This window comes from Anabas testudineus, chromosome 21 (assembly GCF_900324465.2).
Source record: "Anabas testudineus chromosome 21, fAnaTes1.2, whole genome shotgun sequence".
Lineage (NCBI taxonomy): Eukaryota > Metazoa > Chordata > Actinopteri > Anabantiformes > Anabantidae > Anabas > Anabas testudineus.
This window is the reverse complement of record NC_046629.1, coordinates 16362176-16388509: the sequence shown is the minus strand read 5'-3', so window position 1 is coordinate 16388509 and position 26334 is coordinate 16362176. Positions and strand designations below refer to the sequence as shown.

Below are 26334 nucleotides of genomic sequence, written 5' to 3'. Positions count from 1 at the left end.
TCTTGTCAAAGCTGACGACCAGTCATAACATCTTGGCTCCACCATTTGTTCAATAGATAGATTTTCACATTGTGTACATGCTGATGCTTCTGGTTTGTTGTTTGTTCTTTTAATTGAATAATAAATTTCCACTAGTGACTTGATAGGAATGCTACAAATAGTTTAACCATGTCTCCTTTAATTTGCTGTGGACAAATAACAGTTTAAAAAGAATGTGGAATTTGTGAATCATCCCCTTGATTTGTGTGATTGAATATTTCTATTTGTGAGAATGTTTTTTTTAGTATTGTCATGGTAAAAATGTCAATTTTTTTTGTTTTCAAACTTCACTCTTTGGATATAAAACCAAATCTTTTTTTGCACCTGTGCTTTTGATTGCTGCCTCTGCAGAGTTATTTGGAGTCTAAATGCAACACCACACTTTATATCAGATGCCTCTTCCTTTTCTTGCTTTCGGTGGTGGCCTGAGTTGGCAAATGCTGAAGCAAAATGTAACAGTGTGTAACAGTTTTGTCAATGCAGGAGAGGTAATAATGAACACGTACAGAACTACAAGCCAAGGGATATGAAACTTACACAATAGATACAAGTAGGAACATGAAGTACCGACCAAATAGGCATTTTTTTACAGCACAGACAAACATCACGGAGAGCAGCACACGTCCTCCCCACAGCCTGCCGGTCAAACAAGCTTACAAAGGTACAGGAAGTCATTCCTGCCTCTCTATCTATCTATTTATCTATCCATCCATCCATCCATCCATCTGTCTATCTACGTATCTACCTATCTAGACACACGTGCCAAGATGAGAGGCCATTTGCATCAAGTGTGGCAAACAATGAAGACCATCTGCTGTGTAAGTCGATAAAAGTGCTCTTCCTCTAGCAAAAAATGTCTTTCCATTTATAGTTTGAGTTGGTCTTGTTCACACAAAAAGCTTATTTAGGTTAATAGCAGTGACATCTCGAGGACCAATTAAGCCTCTGCACATCTACACAGATGTGAGTTATTCTGGCTGATTAGTGCTCTTCTGTGGTTAAAGGTGGCTGAGAGCTAATGACCCAAGGTTAGCATGAAGACTTTTACACTGCTCTGCCCTGACAGACGCAACAAAAGTAAGAGAGCGAGTGAAAAAGAGGTCAGTCAGGTCTGGCCTATGCACCCACACAGTCCTGAGAGGAGGTCTAATCAGCCATATAACTAAATATCACCCAAGTGGTTCTACTGTGGTAAGGTAGGGGCCAACAAGTACTCCAAATTAACATCAGTATTTGTCTAAGGGCTCCAGAACAACACATTGGGGTACACATATGTACATTTGAAAGCAGTAAAACTGACTGGAGTTAGACCAGTCAGGAGTTTAAGTTTAAAGCTATGCCATAGTTATCTTGGCTGATTGTAAGTCAAATTCATCAAGACAGTAAATCAGTTAAAGCACGTTATGCCGTGCACAAATTTAAATCAAGCCAAAGTGGGTTCATCTTACCTTCCAGTGATGAGGAGGAAGAGGGTGAGGATGACAAGGAGGGTAAAGCCACCAACTGCTGCTGTGACGATGACCAACACTTGGCCTTGATCAGAAGCCACGTCTGATGCTGAAGGCGGTGGAGACGGAAGGAAATATGTGACGACAGAAGGACGAAGAGAGACCGGAGGATGGTGGGAAAGGGGAGAACGGAAAAAAAACAACAACATGGAATATAAGGAGTACGTATGAGAAAATATTAGAAAGTTGAATGTAAAGCGAAAGTGATTAAAAAAAGTGAGACGATATGAAATATGATGGGAGGCAGAATAGAGTGAGAAGGAAGAACAGAAGAATTTTCATTAGTCAAAATCTTGAATATTCCTCTTCATCAGTGCACCATACAGAGACCATGTACACTCTTTTGATAGGCATATATTTGATCAGCCCTTTGTCATGCAAAAAACACTCCGTTAGCTAACAGAATGATTCATGTGCCGTCTGCTGTTTAATTAATATTATTCACTCGTGAAATTGTGATTTAGTTCATGATGATTTGGTTAAATTGCTCCCATTTGATATTCATGATTTTCCCTTTTCTGTGTCTTGTCACAAGGCTAACGAATCCCAGATAATTGAAAGATGATTGCTATTACCAAACTTATTTCTATAATATTTCACGCTTAATGATTATGAATGGAAGATCATGGTGTGTGGTTGGGAGCCGTGCACGAGTCAGGTGCACGTGGATTTAGACTGTGCAGTGTGTGGGCGTGTGTGAGTGTGTGTGTGTGGTGGTGGAGGGGGGTCAGGAATGTGAATGTTTGCCTGGATAAAACTAATTATAGACCACTCCGAGGGAGGCAGAGTGAAACTGGCCAGATCACACTAGACAATTCTCCTGAGCCGTCAGCTTCGCACAAACATCACTAACTAAGCAGCTGAGTTGGACTGATGCTGTTGTAATGAGGTGTGTGTGTGTGTGTTTCTGCAGGCTACAGCATGTGTGGAGAGAGAGAGAGAGAGAGAGAGAATGAGAGGTGCCCAGGACAGGATGAAGAATGCAAGAGATGAGAAGACTGACGAGAGAAGAGAGATAAAGACAAACAGAAGAGCCAGAGAGAGGCGGAAGTGACAGACAGACACACCGGCGGATGCGAGAACGAGCATATGAGACGGTGACTGACAGGTGGACAGACAGACCGACAGAGAGGGAGAGAGTGACAGGGGCCAAATCTGCTTTCACTTTCAGATAAAAGGCCAGACAGTACAAAGGCTTGGCCAAGCACCGTCTGATCTGCAGATAAAGCAAAGCTCTGCAGCTTTGGAAGGGAGAGGGCCACTGTGAAGCCAAATCACCCCTCAACAATACCTGACCTGACATAAAAGGGCAGCTGGACCTTTGTATTTTATAAGTAGACTTGCAATAAAGCCACTCCTCACACATACACTAAAAACATTCATTCGAAATGCAACAAACATCTAAACTGCACTGTAAGACCCCTGGTTGACTGCATTCATTGATTCAGATATGCTGAGCTTTAGGTTTAGTGGTCGTTACAGATTTGCATTTGCAATTCATACTGGAGGGACAATAAGTGCCCTGGTTACAGTACAGTGTAACCACACTGGAAGCTCCGCTGCAGACAAACTACAAAAAGTCATGGTGCATTTTAGCAAATCGATTAAAAGGTGACTTCACTGATTCTCAGTTTGAGGAAAATGATTCTATTGTGGAGAGACAACATTTTTAGTTATTTAACTATTTGACTTCTTATGGAATGTTATTCGGGTGATAGGATTGATTTGGGTTGAAGAAATAGTAATGGATTAATCGCATGCATTCATGTGTTTACATAGACAACTCTATAATTAAAACATCTTTCTGCCTCTACAGTAGTTGAAAAACTTCTCCTGACCATAAAGGAAAGTCAGAGGAAATTTAAAAAAATCATATAGATTTAAACTAAAACCTTAAAAATTCCCCTGTGAGTTGTACTTTAACAATGAAATCAACTGTAGTCCAAAATATAAATGGTGTTTTTCGCATGACTTTAAATTATTGAAATGAAATTAGTTCTAAAAATGAAACATTTTGCATTAAAAGAACTTTGGACGAATGATTCAAATCTAGTTTCCTGTAAAAAAGACGTCACTGCACAATAATTTAGGGCTCAGTTAATAATTACAGATACAGCATTTGAGGTCTATCTGTGTATGCTAGAAGACACTACCTGCACCTGTAGACTGGTGAATAGCTAAGGTCTTTGACATCACTTTGTAACCCTTTCCAGCTTAATGTAAATCAACAATTCTTGACGAGGCATGGCTCACATAATAGTATTCTTCTTGTACGAAGCAAACTCAAAACGTTAGAATGGTAGCTCTAGTCCACATCTTCAAAATAAATTCCTTAATGTATGCTAACACCTGATTTGTGGCTGTCCTCAATAAAGAAATGAAAGATTTATTTTGTGTTATTATTTTAGGAACGTTATATTTGTTAATACTCTTGACTTAGATGAAGATCAGATCACATTGTATATAATAATGCAGAAAACATAGGGTTCACATACTTTTTCTTTGCTTTGGCTACTGACAGAGAAGAAAATTATTGTGCAGACCATTTACCATTTGCACATATGAAATCAATTGTTCATAATATAACTTTGCAACATAACTACACGTTTGTTTCAAGTTGTAAAATAAAGCACCGTGCTATCTGCAGTAATGTTGTAGTTAGCTGAGAACTGGTTATGGTGCTTCTGACATCCATATTTCCTGTTATTGTGATAAAGAATAACGATTAATGAATTTTGATTAACTTTAAAAACTTTAAGGAGGCTGGGATCAAGCTTTTCTGTACATGTTCTTGTGTGTGGGCTCATATTCAGGTTTATTATTTACTGTTGTGTTACTGACTCATGATGCCCTGGGTGCTGCTCCAGGCTATGTGAACTTCATCTGACCCTGAACTGTTGCTTGAAGCTAGCATCTTCTATCTGGGACTTACTGTCAGTAAGATGAGCAAGGTACACACATAAACATTAAGCATGCATTTAAATGATGTTTGAGATGTTGACATGTTGATGAAATCCCCTAACACAAACATTAAGTCTGAGGCTTTCTCAGCCACTTTGTTTTCCTAAATGGCAAACTATAATTGCCATGTAAATGAAAGGTCTTAAAAGGCTTTGATGCAGTTTGTTGAAGGATATTGAGACTGCTAAAGCTCTGTTCTTACAAAGTGGACTAGTAGCTGTTAGCTGACCCTCTTCGCCTTCCTCAGTCCAGTCTGCACCAAGATGTTTTAGTTGCTGCCACGATTTAACATGACTTCAGTAAACCTCACCTTCAAAAACTGTACTGCACCTTTTTCATTTACCCATTACCTTACATTAATCTAATCTTGATCTTAACCCCAAATCCAATCTTAATTTCCTTTTTTTTTTTTTTGCTGTGCTCAGGACTTCAGAGGATTTTGCTTATCTCATTGTTTACAGAAATACAGATAGACACATTCAAGACAGATGGATCTCAGCCCACATACAAGTGTCGTAGATGGTCTCAGGTACTTACAGTCTCCCGTAGTTTCAAATTCATATTTAGGGGAGTAGGAACTGTATCCGGCTGGCGTGTGAGTGCGTACGCTGAAGACGTACCAGGTCACTGGTTTTAAACCTGAGATGATCACACTGGGAGCCTTGGTGCGGGTGGATGAGTAGCTCAACTGCTCCTGTTCCTGCTGGAGAAAGTGGTGGATGATCAACATAATCTTCCAAAAAATGATTTACTCACTGACCATTTCTTTCTAATTGCATCCACAATATGTATGTAATTACTGTCTCTTTCACTGTGGCAGCTGCTGATTGCACAACAATAATTAAGACCACATTGTAGTTCTACTAATGAGTGAACGCTCGAAATCAGACAAAAACACAATGATTTTTATTCTGGAAAAAAACATTCTACTACACTGTAGGTGTAGTGCATGTAGTTATGCAGAGAGGGCATAAATTAATTGTCTAGTCAGCTTAAAAAGGGTTATTATGTGTCCTTGTAGGCATATTTGGAGTGTTTTATAACAGTATAATGGGTACTGCAGACTGTATTTCTGCCTTGGGACCCTAAAACTAGTTTTCACATGGGAGGAATGGCCTGAACCTTTATTGTGGCTGCTTAGAGATGAGAGAAGCTAATGTGGTGGTCTGTTATTATAGTTGAAGTTATAAAAGATATATATATATATATTTAAATGTCAATATCCTATCTGAATTCATTAAATTGCCATTTGAAATCTGAACAGGGAATATAGATTGATCAGCAGTCTATTTGTAAACCCAGACACTGCCCCACAGTTTTAAAATAGACCTGGAGATAAGCAGAAGCTACAGCACCTTCTCATAATATTTGATCTCATAGTCGACGATGGTCAGTGTTGTTTGTTCAGGTTGCTGCCAGGAGAGAGCGATGCTGTTGGGAGAGGCCCAGTCCTTCTTCAATGCCCCAACCAAAAATGGACCTGGTTAGAAAACACAACATAGAGAAATCGGCTCAAGTTCCATCCATCTTTGGTATATATCTTAATGAAGTGAATACAATGCTTTAGCTTATTCACTGGCACACACAAATGTATGCAACTCTGAACACCACTTAGTATCAAGAATTATCTGCAAAACTGTATTTATTTCACACATAGGCACTATTCCTCTACAAACAATATTTGAATTTAATTGAGGGGATAACTACAAAAACACCTCAAGAGGGCTTTCAAAGTGACTTACAACACTAAAAGAAAAGTAAAGAACAGTTGTGTGAAATAAATCACCCAAGGATTTGGAGTCTTTGGAGAACCAGATGTTAAGGTTCTCATTTGAAGTAGTTAAGATGACGACCGTCTTCATCATTAACTACTAAACACGAGCATGGTAAATGTATTAGCTAAGTCTGATGTTACCATTTAGCTGCCGTGTAGCCAGTTTACCCCAGCAAGCAGCCAGTTGGATAATTATGTGCAGTCCACCTTGTCAGCAATGATTACATCCATGGTCATACACAATTATTCTATTTTGAAATAGACATTCACAGCTGTTAAAAAAAACAAAAAAACACAGCTTTCCCATAAGATCATCCAGTCTTAATTGAAAATAAGTTGAGGAAGGTACCTCTTTTTTTTTTCTTGGACTGAATTGTATTAGCTTTGCTCTATAAATTTCCACTGGGTAAATAATTACAGTGAGCTCCCAAGAGAGGTCAGCAGATGCAACTGCCCTGAGAGTCATTATTATATATTATATCATCTAATGTTACAGAGATGACTCATTATGAGGCTATAAAATGTAGGCATGCTTTTCTCGTGTGTATACAAAGTGAAACGATGGCAGTGGCACACTTTCTTTTTTTCTTTTTTTTCTATAGTCTTGTGCCTTGGGAGGCTGTTTGTAGCTCTCCCTTTGACTGAGGCTGACTATTAGGCGCTGGGAACTTTAGGTTCAGAGAAAGAAAAAGGAATTAGGGTTGGAGGATTAGGGTTTGGGGTTTAAGGAAGACAGAGCTAAGGTTAGGGGTTGGATGTTAGATGAGATATTCACTTTAGGCTGTAGAGGTTCAGCTTGTTAGCCAGAGACCTACAACTAATCTAGAGGAAGAAGCTGAAAGTGAACTGCTGTTGCCTTTATCCCACTCTTACTTGTTCTCTTTTTCATCGATTTTCTGTCTTTTCTTGTCCATTCACCATCTAAAACAAGTTTTTAACATTTTAGCTTGATAAGGTTAGGGTCCTTTGTCCCTTGCTTTTTAGCACATCTCCACATTTCCCTCTCCAGTCATTGTGAGAACAAAGTAATTATCATTAGGCAGCAGGAACTTCTTGTACTGTTACAGTACTCAAACCAACCCTGTCTCCCAAAAATTACATTTCCATGGAACTAAACTGCAATGGCAGATATTCTTTGTAGGGAGCGTGATTTTTGGATGGATTATTTTCTGCTGGAATGTATTTTTGAGTGAATGGATGCCCATACTTATAAAAGGAAGCAGAGATGCAAGAAAGAGGGTGGGATAAGATTGAGGGCATACAAGTGTAAACCTCACATTAAGGTTTATGTACTATAGTTTAAACAGAGGTTAAACTACATAAACTGGTTATACTATATTCTGAAATATAGATATTATATATTCCAAATCTTTCATAAACATGTTGGCCATCACTGCCTTTATTAACTTGTGGTGGCTTTGATGACTCAAACATGCAGTTTCTCAAGCAGCCAACATTGAACTGGACCAAAACTTGGTTGACCAATAAAACAGGACTGAGGGTTGAGGTGCATTCTACATTAAATTCCTTGTAATGCTTGGGTTCTCCTTAATTATCCACACCTTAATTTAAAATTTGCTAGGCTGTTTGAAAAAATGCTAGCAATAAATAGAACAATGTAATAATGTGCGTGAGTGAAAACAATAATAGCATGATCAGCAGGCTCAAATGTCATAGTGTGTGTGTATGCACATGTGCATATTATGTTGCTGTTTATATTTTTATCTTTAAAACAGACTATGAGAGAATATGAAGTAGCTGGAGGAGAAATGTTAAGCCTTGCTTTTCCAGCAACACAATGAGCTTCTGGCTGCTACTGATGTCTTATTAGGTCTTATTATTAGATATCACCTCTCATATGACCATTTTACTCAGATCATGCTCTCATCCACTGCTCCTTCTATTCTCAGTGGCAGAGAAAATTAATCTCAGGGGGATTTTATCAGATCTAACTCTTCCTAATGAAGCGCTCTGGGTTTCTTGTGTTGCTTGTGCCAGCTGGGTACAAGAGTGGCAGCAGGGCGGTGTGGTTTACGGCTAGAGTCATGCAGTGGAAGCACCAAACTAAGACACAGCAAGATGGTTGGCATCTGCTGTTAGCATATTGGCCCCTGATAGGGAACAATAAACACAGTCTAAATACAATCTCCCTCTGACTCACAGATTCAAATCAGCCTCCCACCGCAAGGCACTGCAAAATGCACACTCACCCGAGATGTGCAAACAAACAAGGGAATACACAGTACATGCACGCAACACGTATGAACACACAAACAGCCATGAGTTGATGTGTCAAACTTTCTGGTTACTTTCTGGGAGGTAGAAAATAACAGCCTGTAGAAATGATGCACTTCTTCTTGTCATGATAGACATCATTCCTTCCCCGAGGAATCACACAAAAGCCACAACTGCTCTAATTGAGCCACTTCTAATCTTCTGGAGTCCAATAATGCAGATATTTAGTTTTTACAATTGGTAAAGACTGATGGCAAAAAAGCATGGACCCCATGTGGTACCACAGTGTATTTGTTTATTGATATCTCAACAATCCCACAAAATTGAACTGAGACCATACTCACCAGATAATACAATGTATAATGTTTGCCTGTTTGCAAACAGTGAGTGCTTATTGTTTATTTCCAGGCTAGACTATAGAAAACATCACTCCCCCCAGGAACTGACAAGATACTTTGAGGACACAGGACACACGGCAACTGTCTTTAATGATTCTGTACGTGGCTTATTAGAATTGCAGCATGCAATTTGCCAGAGGAACTCGCGCTCTTTCTGTGAGACGCAGGAGCATTGAAAAGCCATTAGAAACACCAGTCAATTACAATGCCCGATGGATAGATTTTCCAGTCAAGCGCAGTTAAGCTCAACATAAACTAATGGGGAGTCTTTAAATGAGCTTGACCTGCATATGATTTTAATTAGCTTTCCTGCCTTAAAGGCTTCCATTAACTGTTTAAAAAAATCAATAGAGTCAGTATTGATGCTGTGCGAGAGCTTAAACGATGTCCTAACACTTCACTGATTCACTGCTGATAGAGAGACAGAGTGAAAGAGAAACACACACACACACACTTTATAGGTGCTCTTGCTTACAACAATCATATTGATATGTCTGTCTTTTTTCTAAGTGTCTGGTCGTATTTGTCTTGCGGCTGTCCCAAACCGATCTTTCAATTTGTGTTTACATGACTGAATACTGAACAGAGTCAAAAGAAACTAGGAATGTCATGAGAACTGCTACTTTGGTACAAACTAGATGCCAAAAGTATTTATTTTCTGTTGTACCATAGGTACCAAATGCTCCAGCACTGATGAGGACAGGAAAATAAAGAGATGATGAAGGTAATGCTAAAACATGTGGGATGGTGCAGGTGCAGCAGCAGGCCCACCAGACTGATGTAAAAATTCAAAAGAAATTTATGGAGATGTTTTGCATTTAGTATGTAGGACGTAGGATAATCAGGGACAGGTTATGGAACACTGAAGGCTGGTATGCAAATGGTGTCTCAGACATTTTGGAACGAAAGGTGACACCTCAAACTTAGCTAAGCATCTCAAACACAAACATCCAGATGTGTACAAAGAATTCAAGGTGAGAGTCTCAGGTGTTAAGAGGTGTTCAGAAACACTTCATAGCTGCTTCAGGGAACTCAGGAAGTGAATGGATGACTTGATGTAGTCTCCTGTGTTGCCAACGGGGGATTCAGGTAATCACTTGGCATACTGTTGCATTTATAGGTTCTATAATGTCCGTGTGTGTCGTTGTGGTTCTATTTGTGTTGATTTTACAAACCACAAGACAGAAGATAAGTGATATGGGGTCTGCTTTGGGGAATATCGTCATTACCCTTCATTAATGCTGGAGGTCATTCCCATTGCGCTGCGGGTCATCTGCTCTGTGCCATTAATGCAAAGCATAAACACAGACACCACTGAGACCTGACAGCGGTCAAATGAACTGCGGGATCTAAGTGTAATTATAGAGTTGATGTGAAAATCCCACTAAAATAAATGACTGTTTTGCTCAACTCAAATCAAGCAACTGAAACTGCTACATAATTTGCATTGACCTCTGTGTTATCCACCAGAGAATCTAATCTCCCTGTAATACTGGCCATGCCTGTTTGTTAGACTGTTAAAGTATGTGTTCAATAAATAGGTGTAGTATTTGAAATATGACACCAGAGGCAATGAGCTAAGCCTAACATGAAGACAGAAAAAAGGGGGGACAGTTACTTCTTATGTCTATTTTTAAAGAATGAAGAGTTACATCCATTAATAACAAAGGAGTTACAACGCAGTTAAAGTTAGGGAAAAATCGAGTTAAAGGTACAGTAAGTATACGTGGTGTGTCTGAAGTCACTTTTAAATTTTTATCCACTGAGTCAGACCACAATCTTTTCCTAACCTAAACCAACTGTTGAAACTGTCATAAGTCCAGTCTTTTTCGTTTTTTTTTTTTGCAAATCTGCCATTCTGTCTCCGTCTCCAGTCCTACCCCTCTCTGACATAAGATGTCCTTCCATCCATCCCTGCCAACTTACACACCTGCTCCCAATTTACTCATCAGTGCTCAGTGTGTGTGTTTACTGTACTGTGGCCGCAACGTCCACCTGCTTCTTACCAGATTGTAAGTTAAGTTCCTCATCTTGCCAGCTAGTGCGTTATGTTTTCTTGGCTTCCCGTCTTGATCATTTCGGTCCTCTTGTTTAGACTTTCCCTTTGCTGCTGCTGTTGTCTCTTGTCCATTAGTTTTGAATTACCTGCCTCCCTGTCCCTGACCACTGTTGGCTCATGGTCTTTACCTGCTGTTCACCCCTGTCTGTCTTTGTCTGCCTGGAGCTGTATGACTGAACTGTCAGTAAACCTCTTCATTGTTTTATTAAAGTTGTATGTTCACTGCATGCCTTTAGGTCTACAGTTGAGTCCCCTCTCCCTGCTGTTTCTCAAAACATGAAAGGGAACATTTTAGTAACAAGCTAATTACTTTAATTCATGTTACCGTATGCAGGTTTTTTTTTTTTTAAAAAAATTTCACCCAGATATTTTGGTGACATTGCTCCAGGAAAATTTAGAGAGCTTCCGAGTAGGCCATCAAAGACCATGCTGGTCATTGCATAGCACCTGTGTACGAGTACATCATGCTTCTTTCTCAATCCATTCTGGTGTGTTTTAATGGTATCTTCAAATTCGTTTCTCTGTCTCTTTCACTACAATCTCCATATAAAGTGCATCAATTTGCTGGCCAGTCATCTACACCAATCTCTCTTCCAACTGTGGCAATGTGGGCTTCTTTTTAGAGGCATATTGTAGCTGCTTGGAGCCTCTGAAAGGAAAAAATGGATGCAACCCCTATGACACTAAATAGCTGTCAACCAGATCTAAACTGGGACAGTTTCTTGTTCTCCCTCGGTACACCTGCAATCCCCCCTGCTGTGGTGGCTGTCGTGAGTATGACAGTGGAGAAAAGCTCCTTAGACTCCTTTGCCCCATCCAGATGGTGGCTACAACAGCTACCCGGACCATTTATCATGTGTATCTGCTGAGTACAGGGAGTTAACAGGTAATTAAAATCATCAGTCACGCAACAAAAGCAGGGATTGGGGAAGGCAAGAAGGAAAAGAAAAAAGGAAAGGGACCTTTCTATGAGTTCTGAGCTATTTCCACCCATTTTCTGTAGCTTTTACTTGTGGGAAGAGAGAAAATGTAAAGTAACTACAAAAGACAAAGGACGAGAGACTAATTAAAGAAACCAAGTGAGACAAAGTTTGACTTTGGATGGTCTTATGTTTAAACCTTGTCCTCCTATTGACAACCTGCACTAAATCAGTGGAAGAGGGCTTAAAAGACAGACAGATTGAAAGTGGAAAGAAGAAGTATTGTCTACTGTCACGTAGAGGGGTTTGTGTGCTAGCTCTGGTATCTGACACTCTTAGGTCCTGTCTTTAATAGGGTCCCAGCTTGCCACTGATCCCTCTTGTTCCCACTTAATGGGGATGAGGAGAAGCAATGACGTGTGGGAAAGGCCAGTGAAACTGGCCCTAGACTGGCCCACCACAATCAATACTCATTTGGCCTCGGCCTCTCTTTCCCCAAAAGTAATTAATGAGAAGCACGGAAGTATCTGGCTGTTGACAGCTGATTTCCCTGCCGGTCCCTGTCCTTAACACCCTGTCCACTTCTCATGCTCCTACTTAAAAGCTTCATTATTGTTGAACCCAAGCAGTCAGTAAAGGAAAGTGACACAGATATGGGCCCACACAGACAATGATGTTCAATTATCTAAAATACTGTATCCCAAATATAAATACAATCTGTATGAGCATAAAGGTCTACAGCAAAACAAACAAACAAACAAAAAAAGTCACTTTAGTATACTTGGATAAAACACAAATTATAGCTCATGTCAACACTATTTATTGCTAATTTGTTTCCATTGTAAAAGTAGCTTTACAATAGATAACATAGGGGAATTTGGTCTGCATAGACCTAACAAGATGGACAACGGTTTGTGCTTACTTGCAATTTAGAGTCAGTGGTTAACCAATAGTAGCCTGTATGTCTCTGGACTGCGAGAGAAACTGGTGTACCCACAGGAAACACAGGGGAACCCCACACAGAAATAACACAGTTAATATTCAAGTTAAAATGGTCTTGCTGTGAGATAACTGTGCTAACCACTAGATGCCCATTTGGCTGTTTGGTGACCATGTAAAATGCACAAGCTATGTAACATTAGCTTGTCACTCAAGTGAGACACTGGAGGCAGCGGAAATTAAACAATGTAAATTCACTGAACAGATGGCGGGTTTCTTTTAAATGAATTTACGTTTGTGTTATTATCTATATTTTGCGAATATTTAAACCAAACTTACAAAGCTCAACCTTTACTTTAAGCTCATTTTACTAAAATGTTGCATTCAGATTTCACAGTGATAATAACGTTGATGACAATGATTTTAGTGATTTAGAAAACATCATATTTGTTAACATCACATAATTTCAATAGGGTAACCAAAGCTATGGTGAAAAAGAAGAACACTTCCACATGCAGACTTACAGACCTGTTACACATGCAAAGAATTAGCTCTGAATATCACAACTAAATAAAAAACTTTCTATGGCTGCACAGTCTTGTCCTCTCTCTGAATAGGAGTGCATGGGGAGAGGAGTGAAGTTCCACTGCAGCGTGGGTACAGTATAAATAGCAGTCAACCCTCCTACAGCACCCAGAGCAGACTTACTGCAGCAGAACACACAGCAGGCAAAGTGGCAATGCGCTCGTTCCTATAGAGCTCATTTCAAGCAGAGCCATCTATACACAATCCTGCTGTCAAAGTCAACCATCCTGGAGTTTAAATAGCCCACACAACTGATACAGCACTGTGTGAATGGGCCATGAAAGATTGCTTGAATATTTAAACCACTCATAATACACAAGGTGACAATAAACGTGTGAAGAATAATGTAGTCCTTGCTTAAGCAAATCACTCACATCTTCAAAAAAATGTGCACTATAAAAGGTCACAGTTTCATTTTTTTCTATAAAAAAAGAAAATGCCATTTTACAGGAATGTGACCTGTTAATCTTTTTTTTTTTCTTTTGTATTTATTGTGCCTTACATTGGTTTGACTACACCACAGTTTTGTTTTACTGACTGGCACTTTCATGTAGCACCACACGTCAAAGGTGGGACCAGCTGACGCTAAAGAAATAGAAAATGGTTGGAAAAATCAATATGAGCAAACTAATGCACAGGGAGGGACATTCAGTGAAGACCATGCACTGAAAGGCTAAAATCACTCCTGTGGTCCCAGTTTAATAAAAACTGTCTGACATGAGAAGAATGTGTAAATGCACAAATGAATAGTGATCGGCCTGTACTTGTACTGTACATGATGCGTTTCACAAAAGTAGCAAAGTTAACTTGATAAAAGTAAGCTTGTCGCTGTGTTAAATGTCTCATTCTGAATGTATTTGAATACATTTTAGAGATGGGGTGTAAACTGTGCGACTTTAAACTGAGAGTGTCTTCAGCGGTTATTAAAGTGTAAAAAGGTCAACATAGATTTAGGTGAGGACTGCTGTCGTTGGCAATGGTTTGATGAAGTGACGCTAATGCAATTTCATTTAAATGAACTGAAGCGACAAAAGGCATTGGCAACTGATTTATCTAACTTTCAGAAGACAATGGGGCTGCATTCTTGGGAGGGAATTCACCCCTAAGATTGAAGACAGGATTGAGGTGGGAGTTGAGAGAGAGAAAACTTCAGAGAACATCCATCAGGACTGCAGAACAATGAATCCAATCACTCTGTATTAATGAGCCAATGCTTAAAATAGTTCCCGTTGTGAGGTGAAGTCAGGGGAAATGATCTTTACGGGGGGAGGGGAGGGAGCTGATAAAAGTCTGGGCATAAATCATTTTGTAGAGTAGAAATAGCTAATCCTTTTTCCTTCAAACTCCCCACCTGCTCTGAACACTGCTGAATAGTGATCCTGGGGAATAGCTATTCTTAACGCTGACTGGTGAATAGGTGACTTACTGTATGTCTTGAGGGCTCAGTGGAGCTGACTGAAGGTACTATACTGTATATTGCCACACACATCGTGTGGGCAGCTCAATGATGGCCTTCACACGTTTGAGCAAAAATGCATCATGGGCTTTCCAGTATCTATTATCTAATGCTTATAATTGATATGTTGCAGTTCAATGGGAAACCTTGATCAGAGAACAGATCAACAGAATAGTGAAAACTGCTAGCCATTGTAATACTTAATAATGATTTTCACAGTTAATGTCACACAGTGTTACCTCTTTCTTCAAATCTCATCAACATGCTTTCTTGAGAAAATTGAAATCTACTTGTTTGTAGCTATATACGTGACAACGATGTAGGATCTGCGGTGTACGGTACCTGTACCTCTACCATCTTTGGTCTGACTGAAAAAGCTCAATAACTCCCTGCATTGTGACTCACTGTCACTAATGTTAATAATGAAGCACTTTAAATAAAAGTCATTCACAGGATGACTTTAATGGTGTCCCAACTTGTGTTTTGCATTCGGACATTAACAACAAGGCTGACAGTCAGTACAATACTAACTTTTGCTGCTCACTCTGTTGGTCATCATTTTATTTTAAGGAAATGTCTCTTTTGGAAAGATTGTCATGAAAGTCAGTACAGACAGTGGTGATCACTTTACCTTTTGTCCAATGCCACCATCAAAGCATATTTTACAAAACTAATTTCCAGAAAAGTTAAGAGTTTTTCTAAAAATGTAAGAAAATCTAACATCTTTGATTTACTAAATCCCCTAAATCTTTATCTGGCAAAAGTTCAAAGAACACATTTTCAGTGTTTTCATTGACCGACAAGGGCAAAACGAGACTGAAAGAGTTATAAAATATTCAAGTAACACTGTTCTGGATGATTCCAAAATAGCAGGTTAGCTGGTAACAGGTGAAGGCATCATCATAGGGTATGAGAGAAAAATCCACAAATGGCTCAGGATTTAAAAGCAAAGATGGGTCGTGGCTCACCACTTTGTGTCAAACCTTTCACCTTGATAATTTCTCAACACAACACTCTGAATTTAGGTGTTTCACCATCTACAGCACATAACATCGTGAAAAGATTCAGGGATTCTGGGGAAGTCTGTGTGTAAAGGTCAAGGGTGGAAACCACTTTTGAATGTGTATGACCTTCAAGTCCTCACACATGAGGGTGCTTTGGAAAACCATTTTTACTTCATGCCAAGGGTGCATCCAGAAAATAAATTGGTCAACCCTTTGTATAGCACTTTCACCTTATCTGTACCCAAAAATATTTACATCCAGCTAAAAACAGAGGTGTCATACAAGGCGCAGGCCTGACCCAGAGGTTGGGGTCTAGTATCTTCCCCTATGACACTGGGATTGTCCTGAGACAGTACTCAGTGCATATTACAGCAGGACAACGCCAGGCCTCATTTTGTATGTGCTATTATTCTCTTCGAGTGCGTCATGTGTTTGACTGCTCTCCTAAATGTGTGAAGCATCATGCGGAGGAGACTCAGACTGCAGCCTGTTGAGCAGCTGATGTCTTGTGTCCAGCAAAATATGGCAAATATTAATTTTGTAATTGCTCGCTGACAATACTAACTGCTGCAAAACAAGTATACTCAGTTCCCAAATGAATAAAACATGTAATAAAAGGGAAAAGTGATGCAACACAGTGGTAAACATTCCTCTGATCCAACTTTTTTGAGTGTGTTGCAGGCATTAAACTTCCTAATGTTTCTGGAAATAAGGTTTGTATTTAGTACTTTATGGCCAAACACCAAACTAAAACATTTCAAATAACTTCAACTATACTTTCAAATTATGATAATAATTGTGATAATTTGCTCTAAACTTTTAGAGAGCAAACTAAGATGTTAAACACAGCAAATATTGCTCCTGCTACACATCCTGTACTGCAAACTCCTAAATAAATAAATAAAGCAAATGAGTGCTATGACAATGACAGAGGTAATTTTACATTACATTCAATACATCAATTACTTGGGAGTTCATACCGATCTATTAAGTAATTCAGACTAATCCCTTATGTGTGTCCCTAAAGTTTGTTAACTGTATGACTTTGTCCCCAGTCCACCCTATCTGATGTTACCCATACTAAGCAGGTGGATTTTTATGGTCTAACCTGAATACAAATAAAGAGAAACAAGGCCAGCAAAGGTACATATCTTCCTACTGGCCCAGCTGTGCTATAATGCCCCTTCACACCACCTCTTCACTTCCTCTATCCATTATCGCCTCTCTCTTTCTCATTTTCCTCCTAAAAGTATACCCAAATTCAGCCCAAACTAATCTACAGTATTAGCTGATACATATGATTTATGGTGCACCTGCACATGACAATCATTCTCATAGTTTTACTCTGCATGTCTGAACTAGCCTCTTTTTTTCTGTGTTTGTGTATGTATGCCATCGTGTGTGGCGGTAGCAGTAGGCTACGGGGAAAGATAAAAGAGGGCGCTGAAGGGCAGAAAATGGGCAGGGGGCAACAGATGCCCCAGGTCACACGAAGCCCCAAGGGAAGCCAGCTTAACAAACCTGCCAGCAAACACAGTAAGCAAACACCTGCTAACATCGTATCACAGATGCGCACATTTATTAAGTCCACACACACTCTCTGTGTTATTTACATACCTTTATATGCCTAACTGTGCTCTGTTGAACATTGGGTGCTGGCACTGTATTGTCTTTTTGCTTTTGTTGGAGTACTGTAATAAGCAAATTGTCCTGATTTTGCTTATATAATGTGGTTCGATTGATTTTTTGCAATGTAATCCTTTATACACAGGTTATCTAAATGAAACTGGTAAATTAGAAAGAAGTTGACTATTCGATGAAAATGTCTATTTATAGATTTAAGTATCATGGACTGGCAATAGGTATAATCCTTCAAACTCCCACATTAGAACCACGAATAAACTGCTGCAGAGTTGCTCAGAGCAACATATCTTCCCACCAGAAAACTCACTATAGCTAGATTTCCACCATCTACAGTGTCATACTGCACTAGGGGCAACTATGACCAAAGCCCTCGATTTACAGTACAGTAAACATGGAGCCACAGTTCAGCAATGCACTTATCCTGCTAAAGGGTTCTCTTTTTCTTTGCTTTGTGTCCAGTTACCTGTATGAAGGAATGGGCTGGACCAATCAATTAAAAGATGTTAACATTACGCTGCGGTTCATCATTTTTACTCCCTGCTGTGAAGAAGCAGGCAAAGTTATTATTTCATGGGGTGTAGTAGATGAAAGAGAACTCTTCCAAATTAACTTTCCAAGGTGTTTGCGCTATCTACATTCCTAGACAACTGTGCGGAGAGAATCATTACAGCCTCATCGATTCACTATCACAAAGCCAAGGATATAGCCTGGACATGTCTCCAGTCCATCATAGGATTGACTCGCAGGCAAATAGAGACCGAAATGAAGGGCTTTAACACCTAGGTGTGAATTCCAATCAGAGCAGTGCCGCGCTCAAACAGAAGGGACAAAGACTTTTAGATGAAAGTCTAAGACTTTGCTGCTGTGACGCATTAGCCAACATATGATGACTGCACTCGAAAACCGTAGCGAGTTAAACTACATCACTTCATCACTTAAACCCTGATGTGACTCTAAGCAGCTGTCAGGCTTGACCCGTATATGTGCCACCACTTAATATGTAACAAGGACATGTGCTGTGGAAAGGCGGTAGAATGGCTACAGGATGTAGAGCAGAACTAACAGTGGGCCGTTCGGCTATGATAGAACATTTTTTAGCTGAAGAGTGAGCAGATTGAAAGTGGTGCACTTGATAGGTAACCAACACAGGATACACTTAGAGTAAATCTGTTGTACTGATAGTAGTACATGTGACATGGAGAGAGAAGGCTGATAAAAAATACTGAGGATCTTGATCTTAGGGTCTCATCTTTTCAGTTTCTCTTCCACCCTCCACCAGCTTCCCTCTAACGGCCTTTTTAAAATTTTTTTTATCTATTTTCTAATCTCTTTCTTTCCCTGCGTCTCGTTCTCCACTCCTCTCATTCTTTCTCTTTGCGGAGCTGATGGCAGCGGCTGGGTTGTGATCCAATCACAGACTGGCCGCAGCAATCACCGTCTGCTGATTGGTTTTATAATCCTCACTCAGGATCTCAGATGGGAGAGAATCAGCTGGCCACGAACCGCTGCTCGAAAGCTGTCATACTGATGCACGCACATATACTCAGACACGCGTGTGTATGCGCACACAAGTGCGCATAAGAAGACGTGCAGACTTTCTTCCTTTCTCCCTCTGTCTGTATCACACTTCTTGACTCCACATCATTGCTTTCATTCGCGCAACAAACGTTCTCTATGACAGCGTGTGCATGTGTGATGGGATGGCAGTGATCGAACAACAAAGGACAGCATTCACACACCTCAAGTCCTGTACCTAAAATAAAACTGTTATTCGTCTTCTGTGTCGTCGTCTGCGTGTCTGTAGGCTTTTAGATTTATTTCATATACGTGTGTATGGGTGCAAAAACAACATGCGGCAGTATATTTTCAAATATGATGCAAGACTGTATCTTAGGCCTGCAACGCCTCATTAGGACACAAAAGGATAGGACAAAGTATAATAGGAGTGAATGCAGTGAAGCTACACACACTCCAACCCAAACTCCCAGATCAATAAGCTAAGTGTTAACTCTCATATTTAAACATCCAGAGAATAACGGCTAATCTTCAAGGCACAACATCGCAGCTAAATCCCCAAATACTCACAGGTAGCAGCGGAGGTTTGATTTGCCTTCTAGCACTGGATAACCACGTGAGAGGAGAAAATGTAATTAGTCAGTTCACACAGGCAATTCTCATGAAAAATACAATACCTCATATATATGAACACACAAGTGCCTGCAAAAAGGAAAATTCCACATTTGTGTGTGTGTGCTCTTCCTGTTCTCTCAAAGGGTCCCCATCGATGCTTTATGTTGTAATGTGCTTAGGTCAGGCAATACAGGATGCAATCATGTGACAAGGCACCTACAGCTAATATCCTGTGTTCTGCATCCTGCATTTTGAATCAAAATATTTGCGTCCTGCATCATATTCTTTGGGCGTTACTTTCCGCATTGTTCAGCACATTGCATCAGCCATCGCATGTCCTATTTATTGCGTCCTTGTCCTACATTTGTGAAGCCATATAAGAAAAAAATAAGACTGCAGTGTCTTACAAGTGTCTATCAAAATTTATTCTACAAGCATTGTTTAGAAGAATTTATAGAAAAAGCAGAACTCTTGCTGTTTAATAATCCCATCATAATTGGCTTCAGCAGCATTTTGTTCAATAATGGAGATGGCAAGGAGCCAGAAAATAATTAAGTGCTGTACGGGAGAATTACACTGTGTATTGAAGCTTAGTTTGCTTTGAATATTTCCTGTTTAATCCAGTACCTGTTGTTTACAATTTTATCCGTTTTTGTTGTTCAGCTACAGTTCATAAGGTTGGTTTACATAAGTAACGTGCTGGTTATAGTGTTCCAGGTGGATGCACTACACGTGTGAGTGATGTAAAATGAATGCACATAATTAAACACAAGTGTATGTACAATCGATGTTAGAAGGATATCTGGCCCATTCTTAGAGCTGCAAGTGACTAAACAGCATGCAGAGATAAGAATGAGCACAGGTCAAGGGTGTTTGGACGGCAGTGTGATCCCACTGGTGATTAGAAAATAAGTTTCTCCAAATTACTTAAAGGACAAAACAGCACAAACTATAGCACAGCACGACCTTCAAAAAGGGGGTGGAATCGAACAGGGGAAAAGTCTGCAGGGTGTTAGTGATTTTGAGGTGCCACAGCTGAGTTGATACCCCACAGCTTTCTGGAAAAGCGCAGAGAGAAACAGCAACACTACACTGAAAATCACACTGGTTAACCCATATGCCCACACTGGGGTCAAAGTAGTTTTGCCTGTTGCTCCCTGATTGCATGCATCCACCTCCATGTGTGATAGAGAAGGGGAAGTGATACGTGCAAAAGCTACAAGGATTCCTAAATTCTAGTCCACTTAGCAGTAATTTAAGTACCATGATTGTCTAATCAAAATATAACCATTGCTTTGAAATCTCCTGCGACAAAGTGAAACTGCCGCCTTGGGTTAAAGGCGATCCCAGAGCTTCACCAGTAACCATACAGTTCTTTATTAGCATACCAGTTACTCAGTCTGCTCCTCTCTGCTCTCCTACCAGCACCTCAGGCTGCTCCACCTCTCTTCAATCTCAGCTCACAGAAATGGTTTATTACATTACAGGTGTGCCATGTGACTTGCGTCCTAATCAACACAACACTGGTGCTGAGACTTTTTTCACTGTGTTTTAAACCATACCTGCCATGTCATCCCTGTCCTATGTCATGTTTCTGTCAGTCTTCTTCCTACTTTTTGAGTTGAGTCGAGACACACTGTCATGTTAAAATAAGAGACAGATTATCGTCAGCAGAACCTGAAGTGTATTTATACATCTCTCAGTGTTTGTATGTGTCCACAGTAATGAGTTCTAGCCTTTTGCTTTGTTAGAGTATTGAATTTCCAGCTTGCATACACACTAGTATACACAGTCTAAAATAGAAAATAAATCATATTTGGGCCTTTAATCAAATATCTAATCAGGTCCAACCAGGAGTAGTCACTTCATATGATGGATATGTTTTATTATACATTTGGATGAAAATGTCATTTTAACTAGATTTTACTCAGCACTGTGTCGAAAATGACTTACGTCCTTTTAATTATGGTTATTATTATCATTAGAGTGTTTTATGTATTAGACACACAGACGCGCGCACACACACACACACACACACACACACACACAGACAACACATCTCATCCCACAGCTCTGCCTTTACTGTAGCTCAGTGTGTGTGTTCACTGGGGTGAAACCAAGCCACTGGGAGCATCATTCATTCCAGGCCTGTAGGGGGAGAAGGACTGATAGGCCAGGGCCAGCGCCCCCATCTCCCTCTGTCTGTGTAACACATATACATACACACACAAATACAAATACACACACTGCCCCCCCCCCCCCCCCCCATGAGGTCAGCAGGATAAGCTGGTTTGAGGAAGGCATGCACCCTTCACTTCCTGTCAATGACAACATGAGCTGGCAGCCGCTACGCACCACTGAATCCAAATCACGGTCTCTCTTTCTCTTTCTGTCTGCATCGCTCTACTTGACATCCTCCCATTGTATCAATCCCTAACCACGCTCTGCATCCTCATGTCCCCTAAAGTCATCTTCTTATAAGAAGACATGTTAATGACTCTTTTGAGCAAATTGGCTCATTGTAGAGGCAAACATACAGTCGCAGCAGGAAAGAGAAGATGTCTGTGTGTTTTCAGGGGGGAGGCTTTGTTCTGCTTACTCATTGTAGCTCTCTGCTAGAGTTAGTCTAATTTCCTGGACTGTACACCCTCTGGCCTTCTCATTATCTCACTATGTCAAGCTCTCAAACAAGCATGGCGCACACACTCAAACAGACAAAGTGTCTTTCAAATGGTGATCTTCAACCGTGTGTTATTTAATTCCGTGGTTACATGAAGTAGCAGGAAAGAATGGCAAGTTGGTTAGTGAGTTTATTAAACTGGTCCAAATTTTATCTTCACAAAAATAAGAGATGCAGCGGCTTTCCAAACACAACAGAAAAGTGCTTGGCCTAAAGCTTGTTCTGCTGTGTTATAATACAGAATACAATCCAGATGATGGTATCATATTATTGCCATGAAACACTGGACATTAAAAATCAACACCAAAGCACCCTTCTTCATGATAACACATCTATTTCTCCTCCTGTCTCCAGTCCTTCATTTTACTCTGGACTCTAACCACACATGGGACTGTCATCCTCACTCCTGTCCTTTACTCCTTCTGTCTCTCTCTTCTAACACTTCAAGTTTATGTCTGCACAACAACCCCCTCAACACGCTTCTCTGTCCCTTGGCTACAGTTGGAAAGAAAGAAAAAAAAAAAAAGAAAAGAAGATATTACAAGACAGCTGGCTCGGACACACTTAATTCCAGAGATCTCGTTTAGCTCGTTTAGGTTGAAACTTTTCAGGGGTTGCTCTGCGAAGGTATCGAGAAAGGTCTGTCACAAGAACCAACTGAGAAAATAAGGTTGAAAAATCACTTTAAAGAAATATAGAGTAAACAGATGACCAAGGTAAAACACTGAAAATTGCTGTCTATCCCAAAGGACCCTGAAGAAGGCGAAGCGACTTGACAACAGTCTGACACTCCTTCCCACTATGTGCTCCCTATGCTGCTGTAGACAAGAATATTCTTATATTATATTTTCTTCATCTCGCAGAGGTTCTTATCTAACTTATGATGAGTGACCAGGCAGGGCTCGACTGTCTCACTCAAGGACACTTTGACAGGAAAACCTTCTGGTTGCAGGACTGTGTAGTCTTTTGGGATTTACTGTCAGCAAAGCATGTGTGTGTGAGTTATGTGTGTCATCCATCTGTGGTGCTTTTTTGCGCACACACACAGCGGTGAACAGCCTAATAAGAGGGCCTTTAATGTCCGCACACATGCGTTCCAAAACTAATAGATGGGACTTCTGTGTGACACTTGGAGAAATATATTCAGACGTCCTGCCATCAGCAGGCGCTAATGCCTTAATAGTGTCAGAATTAATAATGCATAAGGTGTCCAAAAGGAATAAAGCACACAGGGAAAACTATGTGTTCCCCCTCGCAGATCTGAGGGTCACTTTATTAGAAGTTTCTCAACAAGCAAAACTGAGATACACAAGAGAAGAAATCTTCCTTTTTGCTTTTTTCCTTCTCTTCTCAGACTCTTTATCTGCCAAAGGAAGTCAAAAACACCCACACCCTCTATTTTGTTTCTATTTCTAGAATTGATTTAGTGCTGAAAGTTAGCAAGCATTATAACAGAGATACTTTATGTTTTCTAGCTCAAAGAAAACCACAGAGGCTATAACTTTATAAGAAGCACCCAGTTCATGTTATTTATCATGCTATTGCTTTTTTAGCCCATATCAGCTAACATTGGAGTTTAAGTAACCTGGCTGGTTAAATTAAAAAAGGCAACATGTTTAAAAACTAAGATATAGGGATGTGACTGAAGCTATTTTTATAAAGAGTGGAAGAAGTGGCAACATTTGCAATTCTTGCAACAGTGTTAGAATAATCTACTTTTACTTTAAGAGTGCATTTTGTTTTTTTCTTTTTTGTAGGGTGACTACAAATTTTACTTATCTATAAGTACAATCTAGGGATGTCTCTCAATGATAGATAGACGGTACTTGTCTCATACTGTGGAGCCTGACATAGCTCTGTGCTCCAGTGTGTATTTGTTCCCCTACAGGCTGTTATAGATGCTATATATCACAAGGCTTTCAATGGTAATCACCAATGATGCTGCAATCCTAACCCATTTAGGTCACTACCCCACAGCCCACACCAGTTTGATGGAGCTATAGTCATTATGTCTTTGTGTATGTGTGTGTGTGTGTGTGTGTGTGTAAAACTGTGTGCATCTGTCTTACTCAGCATTATCACTCTATTACAGGTGCAGGGTCTTTTTTTTCCACACAGTCCTGGCATTGTTGTGTGTTTATTGTGCATGTGTGTGTCTGCATATGTGTGTTTGTGTGTACGGTGCTATTTGCACAACTGCAAACGCTGCACTCCGCTCTCCGAATACATAGAGCAGTCTCTCCTGACAAGTGCACTCAATCATGCTAATTTTTTACGAATACAGCATTATTCAACTACTCTAGCGCAAACAAAACTTCGAGTTTACCACAGTGAGCTTTTGTAAAGGTTGACAAGTTACCAGCAGGCTTATATTTGGAATTCATGTTAAACGTTTGAAGTGGAAGTAACATGTAACCCAAATTAACAGCTGGAGTCTATACTTGGACAAACAACATTCCTTCTATTGAAATACTATGGTGGAAATAACAAGGACTAATTCTGGTAGTGCTGTGCAACAATATGTCTGAGGTGAATCAGTTTTGTGGGGAAGAATGGTCTAAAGTTCCTCCTGGATGTTACGTTAGTCCAGGCAGCACTTGCTTGAGGTTAATGCTGCCAAAGGTGGTTCAACCAGTACCAGTAGCTCAATCAAGACATAAATGATTGAGACTGTCAGCTTGGAAATATTATGCTTGTTGAAATTTGTGATATTAGTGAAGATCAGATCACATTTTATGACCAATTTACTCAGAAAAAAACTGAGAAATTCAGTTTTCTTAGGTTGTTAGGATGTGTAGACACGTAAAGACAGATCAAAAGGTAGGTATGTGTATACTATACCACTTTCAATGTTTCACCTTTTGGCTCTCTTGTCTGTCTTTAGCACTTTAAAATCACAGCTTTATATATATATATATATATATATATATATATATATATATATATATATATATATATATATATATATATATAAACCCTCTAAAAAGCCTCCAACCAACTATCTTCAGACTGAAGAAGCTACTTGGATGAGTAGTAAAACGTTTCGACCTAACAAGAGTGAAGTTCAGTTGCCACGACCTAACGTCCAGATAAACCAAAGGAGCCAGATGCAGCCTGAAATTGACAGGTTCACGGACAGAGCAGTTTCGATGTAGATATTAAAGATGTGTCCTGAAAAAAAGTTGAGGAAAGTGTGAGCCTACTGTGTGTGTGTGTGTCTCCTCGCTGTCCTTGAGGACTTTCCTCTGGCACTTGACTTTTAAAAGTCAAGAGTGCCAGAGGAGAACAAACAGCATTATGCACACACAGAAAAAACTTGCTGTCTCTCACACACACACACACACGCACACACTAGCGTTCACCTTTTCCCCAAAGAACTCAAAGTGATAGGTGAGTTTGAAAGTTGCTCTGCTTTATAAAGTGTATAAAATCAAACACATATTTACTGCCGAGACTTTCTCATCTGCTCAGTGAAGATGAGGAGATCTTCAGAGCCCAGAGTGACTATAAAGAGATTGAAATTATACCAGCATTTCAGCCTTCCTGTGGCAACGGAGCACTCGAATGCAACAACAGAAAATAGCTTTGGCAGTACATCTTGCGTAATATGCATGGTTCTCTTTTTTTTAAAGGTTGCCCATGCCTGCATATAGTATAGTACTAGGAAATAATTGAACATTTTGCAATTAGATTTTAAAAAATGCAAATCTTAATCTGGGGATATGCAGATCATTCAGTATCAACACTCTAGTCTGGTGACTGGGGGTTGTATTATGGTCACAATGTGAGGCTTCATAGATGATTTCACATAAAAATACAGAATTATATCTGCCAAAGTGTTGTCTAGTTGTACAAGTGTTACAGAACAAAATGATATATTCTCCTCGCTCTCTCTCCACCTTTTCTGACAACTGTGTTTATTCCTAGTCTCTCTGCCCTTGCTTTCTCTTTCATCTGTCTGTGCCCCACTTCAAAGGTTGCTGCCATTATTACAGGCTGGAG

The 26334-nt window shown here is 39.9% G+C and overlaps 1 protein-coding gene across 1 annotated transcript in view; it reads right to left on the bottom strand.

Moving 5' to 3' along the window:
• Window positions 1-26334, bottom strand: part of LOC113173097 (ephrin type-A receptor 6-like) — a 132224-nt gene that overhangs the window by 22028 nt on the left and 83862 nt on the right. Inside the window, exons 6-8 of the mRNA XM_026376393.1 lie at window positions 5864-5988; window positions 5046-5208; window positions 1488-1596 (exon numbers count right to left, since the gene is read on the bottom strand). Of these exons, the coding sequence (XP_026232178.1) occupies window positions 1488-1596; window positions 5046-5208; window positions 5864-5988 (397 nt within the window). The remainder of the gene's footprint in view (window positions 1-1487; window positions 1597-5045; window positions 5209-5863; window positions 5989-26334) is intronic.